Source organism: Bos javanicus, chromosome 13, assembly GCF_032452875.1.
Source record: "Bos javanicus breed banteng chromosome 13, ARS-OSU_banteng_1.0, whole genome shotgun sequence".
NCBI classification, from domain to species: Eukaryota; Metazoa; Chordata; class Mammalia; order Artiodactyla; family Bovidae; genus Bos; species Bos javanicus.
In genome coordinates, this window is record NC_083880.1 from 66145779 (window position 1) to 66162312 (window position 16534).

Sequence of the window (16534 nt, forward strand, 5' to 3'; positions counted from 1 at the left end):
TTGCAAAGTAATTACCTATGAAAACAGATTATAGCATGGAGTGGTTGCTCAGGTCCTGCCTCTCCCTAAACTGGAGGCCTGCCTAAGCCCTCCTGCTACCCATTTCCCTCCCCATCCAAGCGCTGCCGACTTGGGTCCCTGATCCTCCTGCTGTGCTTCTGTATCACTTTGTCCCTCCCTCCACCAAGGCAGCAGCCTGCTCCGTTGTAATTTAGCTTTGCCTGTATGCTTCCCTCTAGGACAGGAAGTGCATCTCGCTGTCTCTGTCCCTGCACCTGGGTGCTCCAGATGCTCTGGGGGGTTGTGGGGAAGTGATCTCAGTGGGGTGCATTGCTAAGCAAAGCTCTTGACTGCTTTGCTTGAGCCTTCCACTCCAGGTTTTCTCCAAATGGAAGTCCTGTCAGTGCCTCTCTGGATTGAGCTTTGTAATAGCAAAGTTGGCTCTGGTTGTGAGCCCTGTATGAGTTGTGAAGCTGTTTGCTCAGCAGAGCACCCAAGGGCCAAAGTAGAGGATTCTAGCTCTCTCCTTGATGGTTTATTCAACTTGAAGACCAGCGGTTCCCCTCCCCCTACCATAATTCACCCTGTTGCCTAGATTCAGTGACAGACTATGATGCTAAACATAGTTCTGCCAATAGGTGGCTTTGTATTCAAAAGTAGGAGATAATAATATCCTTATGGCCTTTGGTAATAAATCTTTAATTAGGGCTTTCTTTTTTTTCTTTTTGAGCAAAACAGAACACCCCCTATTCAACCTGATAATTGAGGTTATTGTCACAAAATAGTTATTATAGAGGCAGGAGAGAGGCTGTTAAAAAGAATTACTTGATAGCTATCTTTATCCCTTTTTAATTTTTCTTCTTTGCCCTTGATTTGAGGCTGTCACACCTTCATAGTGTGTTTGAGAAAAATGCTGAAGCTTTGCTTCAGTTATTTGCCCAGACTTCTCTCTCTGTTCCTTCATCCTGACTTAGGCTGTAAACCAGTGGATTTGGCAAGGATTACCTTAAGCATTACATTCAAGTTTTTCAAATATTTGAAAGTCTCATAGATATGTTTACAGATTAAAAGTGCTTTGGGATTGCATAATTTGCACATTCTAACTTTGATTTTAAATAAAAATTTTAAATAAAAAAGTTCCCCTGAGTAGACTTTTAGCGTGTTTTCTCTTTTGGAAATTTACATTTATTTGAATCTAATTTTTAAAAAAATTTCTTGTTTAATAGCATTGGCTAGCTCCTCTTTGTGAAAATGTTTATAAGGAATGTATAGAATTTAAACACTGAAAGAGTCAAGAGGGATTGGTTATGCTTGTAACAAATTCCAAATCTCAGTGGCTTAGAATTGAGTACTTGTTAATTTAAACTATTTGAAGGTTACTACTTAAGGACTTTTTACCCCCTTATTTTTTTTAAAGTACCTGTGAAAAGATCCACTTTGTTTCTTTTCATTTCTTTTTTAATATATACCATTCATCCAAAGCCAAAGAATGGAAGATGGGATAAGAATCAAGGAGTTACTTTTAGGCCTCTGGATTGAAGAGATGGAAATACTACCTGGTTGGGTCAGTTTTACTAAAATTATTGGAGATTCCTGTCCTAGGATTTTTTCCTGCCTTGACTCACCAGTAAGAGAAAACGCTGGATATGTATGTTGATTACTCGTTTATTCACCAGTTGACCTGGCGATTTTCTTCCATGTTTCACCTTAGCTCAGAGTCAAGATTTCCACTGAAGTTGGCATCACAAATGTCGATCTCTCCACTGTGGATAAGGATCAGAGCATCGCCCCCAAAACAACGCGGTAGGTGGGATGCCTCCCAGGTCCAGGGAGAACCCAGGCTTGAGCTGGGAGGACAATGCCAAGGCCCTGAGGCCCTCCAGCCATCTTTTCCATGTCAGCAGTGACCCAGCTTGTACTCCAAATTAAAGTGGCTATTATTCTTCTGGGACCGCACCAAGGGTGCCGCTTGGCATCCAGACAAACTTGGGGTTTGTCTATATTGGCAATCAGTCCCTGAACAAACTATTGTATTGTATGTATATTGTATACATTATACAAACTATTAACAGTCCACAAGTTGGGAAGGAGCTCGCCTCAGAATGTAAGTCTGCATCAGATTTATTCCCAAGCACACTATTTAGTTCAGATGATAATTTAAAAAAAAACTTTATTGATGGAGGAAGCAGTGTATTAATTTATTTTCTGGTGTTATCTGTTTTTCCTCACAATCTTGAACTTGGTTTTAGGGTCCTCATGGCCACACTCTGTGGCCCACAGTGGGTCTGAAATCAGTTGTATGTCTCATAGGTCCTTAGAGATGAGATGGCAGGTACCCAGCGCTAGGGCTGGGATTGCTTTCCTCCAGTCCATGGAGATCACTGATCAGTCATAACATTGGTGATTGTGGAACTCAGCATCTTTTTTAGCACACACTTCTAGGTCACCATTAGTAACTGATCAGAGTTCGTCTGGAACATTGTATGAAGCCCACTTCTTAGTTCTCTTCCAGATCCTTGGTAGAATGCCCATCTAGACCTCTGGGTAGAATTCAGACCCCAAATTTACTCAACTAGGGTGGCTGTAGATATCACAAAAAGGAGGGGGACCCTCAAGGTCATTTTGAAAATGGGATGTTAGCCAGAGACTAGAGTCCAGGCATTTACTCCTTTTAAGTCATGTGAAAGGGCTAGGCTTTCTGTCTCTGGCTTGTATATTTTTATAGTGACATTAGAAATGAGAGCACTGTTGAGAACCCACTGGAATGATGTCTGTAAGAGTGCTTTCCAGAGTTTAATGCTCTATATAGATAAAGAGTTGGTATTACTCATAAGTAAATAAGCAGGAAATATAGCCAGTTGTGAGCTCTATAACCATTGGGATTGTTTTTTTATCCTCCGGCCATCTTAACCTAAAATCTCAGGGGATAGCTGAGAAAAGTTTTCTCATCACTCCTGCCTTTGGAGAAAATGACTTTTTAAAGCTCAATTTCAGGCAGAAAAATAGTTGAAACAGTGTGAAAGGAAAAAAAAAATGCAGCATTAAAAAAAGAAAAAGCTGTCAATAGCCCTCATTCTTTTGCATCTCCCACCTCCTGGTTTCCCAACCATGCTCACATAGGCTGCTAATGTCCATCCTGTTAATTTTTTTTTTTTTTAATCTTTGTGGTTCTGCTAGCCCAGCTTTCCAGTTCGCCCGGGAGCCTCCAGCAGGGCATGTGAGTCTCTCTGGTGTCTGGCTTGGTTGAATCCTTAGATCCTTGAAGTGAAAGCCTGGAGACTCACACATAGCATTTTCCCCAGACCCTGATGGAAGTTGATTCTGTGCTTTTCTCCATCTTAGCTTTATCAGTCCCATTTGCCCTCGGGCCATAGACAGTTCTCCATTCTTTTGACCACAGAAGTGTTAGAACTGAGAGACAGAGTTGGGAGAGAGAAAATTAGGCAGCGAAGCAAAGTTGGTCTCCTTCCCTCTGTTCTCAGAGATCCTCTCTGAAGACTTACCATATAAATGTCTCTTTCAGGGTGACCTACCCAGCCAAAGCCAAGGGCACATTCATCGCGGACAGCCACCAGAACTTTGCCTTATTCTTCCAGCTGGTAGATGTGAACACTGGCGCTGAACTCACCCCTCACCAGGTCAGGAACAAGCCCAGACAGTTCTCTTAGCATGAAACCTTGCTGTACACGATAGTTGTGTGGATGTGGTATTTAACACAGAGTCAAGAAAATTCTGAATTCCTGCTTTCAGGTCTTCACTCTGAACCCTCACGGTCTATCAGGTTCTCCCCTGTGACACTCTAAGGACTGCTGATTTTCATAGTGAGAATCCTCTGAAGTCTCAGCTGCTGGTAGAGTGATACTCAGGAGAGGAGGTTCCATCACTGGAATAACAGTTTCCTTCTCATCTCACAGCTTTTCTGATCTTGCCAGTGTGGTGTTCAGTGCAAAATAGTATACTCGCGCTCTTATAATCATTTAGAGATCCAAACAGAGACCAAAACTTGACTTGGTGGGTTTTTTTGTTTTTTATATTTTTAGCAATTGTACTTTTTAAATACGTTTTTTCAAAAACCCAGGAAGATAGTTACAGTATGCTTGTATTTTTAAGCTGGGGTGAGTTGGACTTCTATATCATTTCATGTACTCCTTTTAAATATACTTCTCATAAATTACCAAATGAGATCATTGCTGGTTCAAACATTTTATATGAAGATATTATAAAATAATTTTGGTAAATTTCCCATTACAAGAACGTGTAATTGGGACTTAAATTCTAACTAATTAGTCAGTACATTTATTTATTAATTCAAGTCAGTAAATGATTATGCAGATCCATTAATTTCAAGATCCTGGCCTAGATTCTTCTAAGGATATAAAGATGAGTTGCAGGAGACACAGTGCCTTGCCTGTAGAAGTAAATCATGATTCAAAAGAAAGGTTCATGAATTAAGTTCTTTATATCATAATATAATGTGTGGTCCCAGGATTTGTTTTTCAGATACCAATCATTTTTTATTAATTTTTTGGGGGGGGTAAAACTTACTGAGTATAACTTGGAGGTAGAAGGAATAGAGTACAGAGGCTTATTTGAGTAATTCTCCCCACTCAAATTGTTCTTATTCCACCAGCCAAAGTTTTTAAAACCAGCTGCCATGTCCTTTCTCACATGCTGCTGATCATTTTTTTTTTACATGTCCTGAGTTATTCCACTTGAGATAAAATTTATTTCATTAATTTTGATGTTTTCAACCCCTGTCCCCTATATGACACATATAATGATGAGAAAGGGCTTTAATAAATAACTCTTTCATTGCTGTGGATTAAAACACAGGAATAATTTATCACGGGGACAGGGGTTTGAACTCTTGGTTTCTAGGCTAAAATTAAATAAAAGAAGCAACCATCAGCCCTGAGTATCTTAGTCATTTGCACCTATAAACATACCATGCTCTTTTATCCTAGAATGTCTTTTTTTAAATTGGGGTATAATTACAGACAATAAAATAACAGATTTTAAGTATTCTTACTTAAGTATAGTTAATACAGTTTGTGCAACCACCACCAGAAATAAGATATAATGGATTTCTATCAGCCCCCAAAATTCTCTCATCTGCTTTCTGTCCAATTTCTCCCACCCCAAAGGCAACCACTCTCTGATTTCTATCATCCTACATTTGTTTTGCCTATGTTTGTCCTTCATGTAAATGAAATCATTTAGTATACTGTCTTTTGTGTCTGGCTTCTTTTGCTCATGGAGAAGGAAATGGCAACCCACTCCAGTATTCATGCCTGAAAAATCCCATGGACCGAGGAGCCTGGTGGGCTACAATCCATGGGGTCGCAAAGAGTCGGACATGACTGAGCGACTTCTCTGTGTGTGTGTGTGTGTAAGTAACCCTGAGCCTTCTTTTAGAGAGATTAGCTAGTGTACGAAAGATATTTAAGGCAGATTAGCATTTAATTGAAGCTTTTTTCTTTCTTCTTTCTGACTATAATAAAAACATATATTGAAATAATTTTGAAAAAAGGAAAACTTAGGCAGTGTAACCAAAGTATGTTTTGCTCTGGCCAAAACAGATTTTCTATTTTGTAAGAATCTGAAAACTAGCAGTTTTTTTCTTTTTTGGAGCCCCTCTCCCCCCGGAAGTTCAGAGTCTTAACCAGTAGACCAACAGGGAAGTCCAAAAACAGCACTTTTTAACTTGTGCCTACTAAGTATGATGAAAGCAATAGGCTTCATTTCTGTCTTCCATATGTAAAATAATGATTATTATTGAAAAGATTCTCAAACCATATCTTTTTCCCAGAGAATCTGATATAGCTTTTGTTCTCTTAGACTCCCTCCTTTCCTGCCTCTGTCTTCCCACTTGGTTGAGAATAACTGTTCTGTGCACGGCTTCATCCATGGTTGTATTGTAAAGGGAAATCCCAGAAATACTTTGAGTGTGGAAAAACAGGAAAGAACCTGGGCCCTAGTGGCCGTGGCTTAGGTGCTTTCTAGTAGTAGTCCTTGAGTTGGAGCTAGCAGACTTAATCCACACAGAGAGGCAGCATCAAAACAGACCGTGGAGCTGAGTGGATTTACTTGGAAACCTTTTGGCTTTCTGTTTCTCGTTGCTGCAGCTGCTGCACTCGTGCCCAGGCCCAGAGTGGTTGCCCCTGGCACCACCGTCCCTGCCCTTCTCAACTTCTCTCCCCTCCACCCCCAGTCTCCAGAGAGCTGGGTCAGCCCCACTTAGCCATGACTATTGCTTCAACTCCGTAGCATCTCCCAGGCCCTTCTCAAAATGACACTTGCCAATGAAAGCCCAAGAGAAGAAGGAATATGAAGAGAAGTCATTATACAAAACAAAATTGGTGGGATTAGGATTAGTGCAGGAAGAGCTAGTGAGGAAGTAAAACTTTAACTGAAGACTTGTCTTATCCAAGATCCTAGAAAGCCTGGCTTACAGACCTCCTAGGTAGAGATGGCATTTTGCGGGTGAGCCTGGCTGCTTGCCTGTGCTTGGCTGTGACAGGAGGAAGATCATGCATCCAGGCTCCTAAATCCCATTCTTGGCCACAATTGCAGGAACCAGGAGGCTTCACAACTCTGGGTCTCTTTCCCTAAATACTTTGATGGTTGTTGTCTGTTGCCCAGGTGTAGAGTAATGAATGAGATTTAGATTTTTTTCCTGTGGATTCAGCACTACCTGTGTGACCACGGCAACTCATTTAATCCTCCATGCCTTATGATCTGTAAAATGGAACCAGTCTACCGGCTTTGTTGAATTCTTTATTTGGAAACTTCTGAAAGCAAAGCTGAGTGTATTAAGTTTTGCTGCATCTTATGTGCAGAAACCTTATTTTCTTATACCATTGGGGGATTACGTGATTAGACTTGTATCATCATATTGATATATGTTTGTTGACTAGATAGTGTATAGCAGGTCCTACGCTAAATGCATTGCGTACTTTACTGTGAGTCTTCATACGGATACAACACATGTAGAAGTTAAATCTGTCTTAAAGATGAAGAAATCAAGGCTCAAGGAGGTTAAATAACAGCTCTTAAGTAGTGAAATCATATCTGATTGTCTTCAAGCCTGGGTTCTCTCTGACACTGGGCTGCCCTGCATGATGAGAACTCTGCCTTGCTATCCATCCCCATGCCTCCTCTCCTAAATCTTTAGCTGGAGGCACTAGGAAATTGAAAATGGGCTTCTTACAGTTTCACCTCATTTCCCTTCTTTTCACCCTCTAGTGAAGAAGTTAATTGGGCAGCAAAAGGCTGGCAGGAGGAGGAAATTACAGCCTCAGCAAAGGGCTTAAATCATTCACAAACTGGGCATTCGGCCTACAAGTTGTTGAGATTTGGCCAGACCCCTAAGTTAAATTTCTTGTACTTGCAAAAAGTACTGTCTGATCTCGGAGCTATAAGCAGGGTGGGGCTGGCTGACCTCAGAACTCCCACTGGGACAGAAGAGCTGACAGCCTGCTGCCTCAGGGATCTGGGCCCGGAGGGAGTTTTGAAATCATCAGATGAAAAGTTGCGTTATTATTCCATCCAGACATTTGTCCGACTCCACAACCAGAAGACTGGCCAGGAAGTGGTGTTTGTTGCAGAGCCGGACAGCAAGAATGTGTACAAGTTTGAACTGGACACCTCCGAGAGAAAGCTCGAATTTGACTCTGCATCTGGCACCTACACACTCTACTTGATCATCGGAGATGCAACTTTGAAGAACCCAATCCTGTGGAATGTGGTATGTGCCTCCTTTAACTTCACCCAGACAGGAGTGGCTATGCCACAGTCAGACAAAGATGGCCCCTCTCCAGGGCGTGGGCTTTGTACCCAGGCCTCTCCCATGCCACCCAGAGGGCCATAAATAAGTACACATCATGCTCGTCCCATTGGTAGTCTTAGGGGCGTGCACATGGCCTGGCTGGCATGTCATAGGGGCTTCATAAATAGTGACTGAGTGAATGAATGAAGTATATCGATTTGCCCTAATGGGTTCTAGCAGATTTCTTTAAAAGTTGTACTTGAAGAAGGTTTTCATATTACAGGCAAAACACTGCAGGGAATACACAGATATAAGAGATAAAGTCTCTAGCTTTTGAGGTACAGTGTGCCCTTGCAGGGTAGGCTGGAGAGGGGCCTGAGGTTTGAAATCCAGTTCCAATTCATTATGGTGTGGACTAATGAATTGCAGGATATTCTAATAACCATCTAGGATAACCAGGATAAACTAATACCCTTCAGCTGCATGGTGTGTTCATAGTTTGCATAGTGCATTTCACGTACATAACTCACTTTGGGCTGGTGGGATGAGAGGAGGCTTCTTAAAAGACATGACATTTGAGCCAGGGTTGAAGAGTTGCAGGGCTTTTTCAGGATTGTATCCGAGGGGCTGTTGGATGATCACTGGGGGACAGCCTCCAGGAAAGTTTGAGGTGCTTTCAGTGAGATACGAGTGGGTCCGCTTTGCTGGAGCACCTGAATCTGGTCAAGGGCAGGAGGTGGTGAGGTGGGGAAGGTAGCAGAGGCCAGATGCCAGGCCTTGAATGATGGATGGGTGGCTCCCTGTGCAAGACAAAGGGGCAGCTGCATTTTCTTATTGTAGTCAAAGCTCCTTTTCTTCTCGGATTTTGGGCTGTTTTTGTATGAGAGCACTTTTTCATTTCTTTTTCTTTTTTTTCTTTGTCTGAGACTAAATTATACTTCCCCAGGAGCAGTTTCTGATTGCTACTGTAACAGCCTGAGTACCAACTGGGATTTTTGTATTAAACAGCCCTGTGGGGCTCACCAGACCAGTAGAAAATTGGAACTCTTGCTCTAAAAAGCATTTTCAACAAATACTTATTTTGTTCTTGAAATTTTTACTGCCTCAATTTGTTGGCTAATGACTCAGAAGTGATTGTACTGCTTGGAGCTCCTTTCAGTCACAGTCCTGGATGGGAGTTGGGAGATACTGTCCTGCTGATGAGTTTCACCCCTTTCTCTGCCCCTGGGCCTTTCATCACTGCTTTTATTGTTTTAGGCTGATGTGGTCATCAGGTTCCCTGAAGATGATGTTCCGTCAACTGTCCTGTCCAAGAACATTTTCACCCCCAAACAGGAAATTCAGGTACATCCCAAAGGGCTTCTTCGCTAAACACAGAGGAGAAATGGACACATGAGAGAGGGCAGCAGAGCCCCAGGCACTGGCTGTGGTTTAGATGATACGTTGTAGCTTGGTCTTTGCCACCCTGTGGATCAGGCAGGGCAAATGTCAGCCCCATCCTGGAGCTTAAAAAAACAGGCTCAGATTGCCTGCCGGCCAGTTCCCAGAAAGCAGATAACTAGAGACAAAATCAGAACCTATGTCTGTTTTTCCTAAACATGCAGGAGGTTCATTCCTCAGATCACTGCTTGATGCCACAGCACAGATAGGTCTGGCTTTGCTCCTCTGTGTTCCTGCATAGACCAGGGCCGATGGAGCCCACAGGTGGCCAACTCAGCTGGAGCATAGGGCTTTCACCCCCTAGGCCAGCCCTTCCTCTCTCCCGGGATTCACCTTCCTTGCACACAAATATTAGAAATCCCTGCCCAGCCCAGTCCATGGGACTGTTGTGAGGCTCAAAATAGTTCCCAGATAAGGAAAGAATAGCTTTGAAAAGTTTCTAAAGCAGTGTACAAAATGAACACAATAATTGTTAAAACAGTTGGAGCCCTGGTTAAGGAAACTGAGTGGATCCACTCAGTGTACTGTTTTGGAGTCCTCAGAAATGATTATACTGCAGTAACAGGGAAACTCACAATCTGAAATAATGGTGAAGTGTTCCAAGCAGACTACTGACTCTTACTCCACTTATAAAAAAACAAAGGGCCCAAAAGGTAGAGTAGTAGTAGTATTTTTAAAATTCTTCCTGATGTTGCTATAGCATCATTTAAGAATGTGGAATGCAGTTAAACACTGGAACGTATAACCATGATGACAAAGGGTGCTAACTGATTTTGTAGGGTGGGGTAGGCAGCAGCAGCTGCCACGGGCCATATTAGAAGTCCCTTCGTGACAGTGACAGCAAAGAGGAGCTGAGGTTAAAAATTTGGGAATAGGAGTCTCACGTGGAGCTGCCTTGTCATGGAGCTGGGTTGACTGGACATTGGCAAGCAAGAAAATTTCAAAATTTAAAATCGTTAATACAGCAGTTAGCTAACTTAAGTCAGCAAAATATGATGACACCACCCTGGGAACTCAGAAACATTGTGAAATCCAGCGTCCTGCCTGGGATGTGTCACCCTAGTCATCCAGATGCTTGGGTACCATTTTTGTTACCAGGTGGATGCTGCTTGATAGGTTACATCCTCTAGCCTCTAAATGGCAGTGAGTTTTGGAGGGGAAAAGAGACTTTGCCATTTGTGAGCTGGGACTGGTGTGATGTCCCTGGAAGGAGACCAGTGGGAGCAGAAGCCAGTGTTGGGAAGAGGGAAAAGGCTAACGGGGTGCTCATGGCCAGGAAGGCTCAGCCTCTGGAAGGCATTTCCTCCTCTTGACTGTCATTGGGGTTTTGGCTCCTGGTATACATGGCAGCCCCGCTGGGAAGAACACATGGTAGAATATTCCTGGTGTGTCTTCTTTTGGCAGCACCTGTTCCGCGAGCCTGAGAAGAGGCCCCCCACAGTGGTGTCCAATACATTCACCGCGCTGATCCTCTCGCCCCTGCTCCTGCTCTTTGCTCTGGTGAGTTGCTGTAATTAGCATGGGCAGCGTGTGTCTGGTGCCAGACTCCACAGATGTAGCCGTTCCAAAGGAGACTGTGCTCTGGCCTCAGCACAGCTCCAAAGGGGTCCAGCAGCTGTGACCTGAACCGATGGTCCAAAAAGTTTAGAATAAATAAAACTACCTACTATAGGGGACCTGCCAAAAAAACTGATCCCTTAACAAGGGGCATGATAAAGTACCTGGTAGCCATTATAAATGGTCAAAATATGGACACGGATGCTCCGTACAAATGTTCAGATGAAGCCAAGTGTGAAAAAAGCAAGACCTGATGCTGATAGCTGTAGAAAAAATGAGTACAGAGGCTGTGCATTTCAACACTGTTTGGAGCACAAAACTATAAACAACCTAAAGTCCTCATAAAAGCAAGTGTTAAATAAATTATGGTACATCCACACAATGGAATAATATGCAGCTCATTAAAACAATGGATAAATTTATGTACTTGTCAACGGATATGACAAGGTTGTTAAGAATGTCCTATTGAGTGAAGAAGGCAAGTGGTAGGATAGGGTGTTCGGTATCATCGTCTATGTTTAAAAACCTTAAAAAGGCATTAACTATTGGTGTTGGTCACCTCTAAGGAGAAGGCCTTTTAGGGAGTATAGAGAAAGGACATTTTTACCATTTTAACATGCTATTTGAATATTTTTTTTTAATCATCTCTTTTTCCCCTTGTCTCTTTAGAATCTATAAACGTAGATGCAGATCCTCCAAGTTCAGAGAATTTTGAGAACCATATAGAAAACTCATTAGATTTTACTTTTGGAAAATTGTCGATGTTCCTAATCCTCTGATTTTAATAAAAGAATTATTGCTTGGTCAAAATCTGAAAGGCATGCCACAAGCTTTCAGAAACCAACCCTAGGCACCTGTTATTTTGAGTAATCAGAATTTCAAAAGGCAAAGAACCCACAGTGAGCATACCTCCTCCCAGCTGCCAGTGGGTTTATCTTACCAAAACTTAGAGACATTAGCAGGGGTGTCATCACTTTATCATCAATACAGTTTTGGACCTTTCCGTTCCATGGCTTCACCTGTTTTAAAATAGAAAAGTTTGCCGTCGTTAAAAATGATTTTCAAGCACTTTTGCGAACAGGTGTTGGAATGCCTTTTTTCCTTAGGACTCACAATAGGGTGGTTGTCACTTGGACAAATTCCCTGTCCTTCAAGTATTTATGAATTTTGAAGCCCTTAGGGCTGTTTTTTGGATTAGCATGGCACAGTGTGGGTTGCCTCCCTTTCACATTCTAATGTCTTCTTAATTTATTTCTCCCCATCTTTCAGTGGATCCGGATTGGTGCCAATGTCTCCAACTTCACTTTTGCTCCCAGCACAATTGTCTTTCACCTGGGACATGCTGGTAAGCGCCCCAGGCTGCTAATTCCGTTTAACCTCCTTTGACATTTCGCCTGCCCACGCCAAAACCCTGTTAAGTAGACCCACAACCTATTAACTATAATGACTTAATGGCATAACATTTCCCTCTTCCTCCTGGCCTTTTACAACGGTTAATATGATGATAAACCTATTTGGCCCATCAGCTTAGAACAGCTGTCATTATATCGGGTTTCATTGTATGAGGCTGCCATTGGCAGACCATTTCACCCTCAGTTAATAGCTCTGTTCATTTCCAGAGATTACTCACTTATCGCATCTTTACGTTGAGCCATCTTCCTGGATGGAGAGCATTAATGCAGTTTCCAAAGGTTATCTTCCCCCACCATATCGATCTTCACATTTGCTGGCGGCTGTGTCCGGACAGTAATAAAAACAGTCCCTTCCACAATCAAACACGCTGTCCTGCATTGTCCCCTAGAGAACTTAGGACCTAAACGTTACAAGACAGTAAATTCACAAATTAGTTAAGCGTTTCAGAAACTTTTCGACACTATTGGATTGGTGGCCCCTGCATTTCACCAAGACCTCAATATTCTTTTCTGATTTCTTTGACTTCTGTAGGAGCCCTCCCACATTTCTGTAGTGTTCAGATTCCTTAGGGGTCTGCAGATGAACCACTTGAAACTCTAGGCAAATGTGTATCTCTGTTTTCCTGGGGAAAGAGAGTCTGTCTCTTTGATCAAAATTCTAACAATGGTCCGTGACCTCAAAAATGGCTAAGAAGCCCTGCTGTAGTTCATCCATCATCCTTCTGGGCAAAATCGACAGGATGACCTTTCTCTCCAGCCCAGTTACTGAATTTGAGTGATAGCCCTCCTGGGTCAGGGAAAACAAAACCTGAATATAAATTTGTTTAGAGCCATGACTTTTTGTGCCAGAGTGCTTTTTGTGCACATTCCCGCATTTGACTCATCACAACCCTGATGGGGGTGACCAGGGCAGGAGTTATGATCCTGGTTTGACGAGTGAGAGAATTTCGGCTCAGACAAATAAAGTGGCTGTGAAGGGCAGAGGCTGGGTCAGAACCCAGGGTTCTCAGTGCCCAGACCTGAGCTGCTTTTTTTTTGTAATATTTTCCTTTTTTTTTTTTTTTAATATAGACCATTTTTAAAGTCTTTATTGAATGTGTTATAACACTGCTTGCATTGTTTGTGTACTGGTCTTTCGGCCACTAGCCATGTGGGGATCCTAGCTCCCGCATCAGGAATCCAGCCTGCTCCACCTGCGTTGGGAGGTGACGTCTTAACCACTGGACCACCAGGGAATCCCTGGGCCTGAGCCCTTTGGGCTAAACCCTCCTCCTGCCCTCCTTGCTTCCTTCCTAGTTTCAATGGCAAATTAGCCTTAATTTTTTTTTCTATTTCTCACTTTTAGTAAAAAGGAAAAGGATTTATTTCTTTAATTCTGAGGGCTTTCATTCAGAATTTGAAAAATCAGCTGAATCCCAAATTACTAGGTTGGCCGAAAAGTTCATTGGAGGTTTTCTAGACGATGGTACAGAAAAATCCGAATGAACTTTTTGGCCAACCCAATATAACCTGACAGCAATTTTAAAAAACAAATGCAAAGCCGTCATTTAAGAACAGAGATGCAAAAACGTGGAATCAGATCACTGAGATCTGGTTCTTACCTCCGAATTTCTTGGTAGTCAAGACTGAGAAGCAAGTATATTGAGTTACGTATTTTCTGGTATCAGAGGAAAGGAATAAAACCAGCTGGTCTATAAATACAAACCTGTTCGGGCTCCGAGGTTACTGGCTTCTGGTTGTCTTCTGCCCTGGGCAGTGTCACTGTTTGATTCAGTTGGTTCTCACGACGCCTGTCCTTGTAGCTATGCTGGGGCTCATGTATGTCTACTGGACACAACTCAACATGTTCCAGACCCTGAAGTACCTGGCCATCTTAGGCAGCGTGACGTTTCTGGCTGGCAATCGGATGCTGGCGCAGCAGGCAATCAAGAGGTAAGGCTTGGGGCAGGTCAGGGGCCCAGAGTGGTTTAGAAATATTTTTGTCAGCTCTGTCCACCCAGCTCTTTGAACCAACAGTATGTGGTGAAAAGGTTCATATCCTGAGGGGCCATTGTGACACCTCAATCCAGCCTGAAACAGAAGCATTTTAAATCAGTTGTGATGGTAAGCTTTAAATATATTAAAACCACAACAGTTTATGCCCTGACACATTAGAATGAGAGAAGAAAATAATTGCTTCGTGAAGATTAAAGTGGATCAGGACAGGTGGCAGAAGATTGTAGTTAAAGTGCTAGCAGTGTAACCATTTTCTCCTCTGCCACCACAGAGAATCCTTCTCCATGCTTCTCCCATGCCCCAGAGAGGGACTCCTCTGTAACCCCAACGGCCTCCCAGAGCTTTTCCTCCTAAGCATGAGGTCCATGCTCTTCCCCTCCAAAAAACAGCATCGGGCAGAGGCCCCTGGCAGGGAGCACTGCACGGGGGCCCACATCATGTCCCCGAGAACCAGACAACTTCAGTTCACACAAAGGGTCAGGGCCCAACGTGATGGCGGCTAGCTGGCAGCTTGACTTTCGAACCTGAATTAGAAGTAAATTTAAATGTCACATTGGTGTTTCTCATTGATTTGACTTTATTAGAACTTGGGTGATTTCAACCACGTAAAGGTCAATAAGAAAAGGTCAGAATTGCTTTCACCTTTGGAAGTTAACATTTTCAGACGTGCCCTGCGTTCTCCTCTCCAGGACTCTTGCTAGAAGAATGTATCTTAGTACCCTCAATGTACCCTCAGTGCTGCTGCTGGTTAAGTTGGGCAGATCAACAGAGCAGCTTTCTCAGAGACCATATGGGTGGGAGAGCCACATGTCTCCTTCCTGCCCGGATATCCATTGTGAGTGTTCTGAGGGCCTCCCCAGGAATACTGGCCCAGGGTGCTCCCTGCCTCTCCCGGGGTTGCCCGCATTCCGCTGGGGCTTCCCAGAGCACCCGCAGTGGCAGCTGGCTCAATTCTCAGCCCCTGCAGCAGCCCTAACTTGGCAGCTCTGTGCTGCATCTGAGAGAGAGCCAGGGGCTCAGCTGTTTTCTCTCAGCAGAGCCCTGTTTTCTCAGAGCAGCCCGTCTAGGCCCCCGGGAGCCAAAAGGCTGTCCTCTGCTGAGCTCTCTTTTCTGGAGTTTGCTCACACAAGACGAACAAGATTGAGAGGAGATGGGGGTGGAAACCATTTGATTTAGATCCCACTCAGCAGGAGTTCCTAATACAGATAAAACGGAGTACATTTTCTGGGGAGGAAGACCATGGCTCTCATGCCCCCTCCATCCTATATAGAAAGTTACAGCTGTCTGTTGCTGTCTTCATGAGTTCTAGAATCAGGCTTTGCCCCTGGGGAAAGCGGTGACATTAATGAAAGCTCTTGGTTGGTTGTTTGCCATTTCTTTCCTCAGCTTATTTCTCTTCTCACTGTCCTTTCTTGACTCTCAAACCCTCTTTCCTTTGGCAGGATCGCTGCAGAGCAGAGCAGTAGATTGGCAAAATATAGGACACTACGGTAAAGATGAGGGGCACTCAACCCAGGAGCAGGGCCCCTTTTCCACCTTGCCCACGTCCATGCATGTCAGTTACTTACCTATTTTCAGCACACTTCTTCCTTCCCATCCCCCCTACCCCAGAGCTGAATTCTGAGGCCATTTCCCCACCTCCTGGACCAGGGCAAAAGCCAAAGCCCCCTGAGTTAGCCTAGCTGGTGGTAACTTGGCAGCGCAGCAGCCTGGACCTGGCTTTGACTGTAAGGCTTCCTCCTCACTTATGTCCCACAGGTACTTCATAGACACAGCCCCTCTCTGTGTTCATAGGAGAGCAGAGTTGAGGAAAAGACTGATTTAACTTTAGTACTTCTTAAAGGGGACCCCTCCCACCCCCCATTCAGGACATCTAAATTCATTAAATGATAGTCCCATGGAAAATCCTGGCACACCTGGTCACCGTTCTAGGCCTTTTTGTAGTAGTATCCTCTGGTTGGGCCAAACAGTGGAGTTTGGTAAGACACTAAATTATAAAGACTGATGGCCACAGATCAAAGCCAGCATCCAAACTCACATTCCTAGAGCTCAGGACATGGTTCAGGGGTGCTCCTTGTGTGGCTAAAATGCCCAGTGAAGTACCACCCATACTCCGTCTTGTCAGGTCCTCGGATGAGGATGGAGTGGAGGCAAGGTGAAAGGAGAATGTCTGATGCTTCACTAATCATCTCCTGTAGTCCAGGGATTGGCAGACGTTTTCTAGAAAGAGCCAGGTAGTAGTTGAGGCTTTGTAGGCCGTGCGGTCTCTGTTACAGCTACTGAACTCTGCCACCATAGTGTGAGGACAGCCCAGTCCACGTGAACAAGCCAGCATGGCCGTGCTCCAGTGAGATGCTATTTA

At 43.7% G+C, this 16534-nt stretch overlaps 1 protein-coding gene and 1 long non-coding RNA gene across 6 annotated transcripts in view; one reads left to right on the forward strand and one right to left on the reverse strand.

Annotated features, from left to right (window-relative positions):
- Positions 1-16534, forward strand: part of RPN2 (ribophorin II) — a 52467-nt gene that overhangs the window by 33709 nt on the left and 2224 nt on the right. For 2 of the 4 annotated variants that reach the window (XM_061437527.1, XM_061437528.1), the window contains exons 10-17: positions 1712-1803; positions 3524-3638; positions 7553-7747; positions 9026-9112; positions 10613-10708; positions 12035-12110; positions 13980-14109; positions 15615-15662. In XM_061437527.1, coding sequence (XP_061293511.1) covers positions 1712-1803; positions 3524-3638; positions 7553-7747; positions 9026-9112; positions 10613-10708; positions 12035-12110; positions 13980-14109; positions 15615-15662 — 839 coding nt within the window. The remainder of the gene's footprint in view (positions 1-1711; positions 1804-3523; positions 3639-7552; positions 7748-9025; positions 9113-10612; positions 10709-12034; positions 12111-13979; positions 14110-15614; positions 15663-16534) is intronic. The other 2 variants (XM_061437529.1, XM_061437530.1) reach the window with 1 other exon arrangement.
- LOC133259692 (uncharacterized) lies at positions 11696-14041 on the reverse strand. Of its 2 annotated transcripts, XR_009740481.1 has the most exons (3): positions 13883-14041; positions 12396-12578; positions 11696-11784 (listed from the first exon to the last, which is right to left on the reverse strand). It is a non-coding gene; the product is annotated as an uncharacterized LOC133259692 (long non-coding RNA). The 2 variants fall into 2 exon arrangements; XR_009740480.1 differs by lacking the exon at positions 11696-11784 and having other exon boundaries at positions 12034-12578.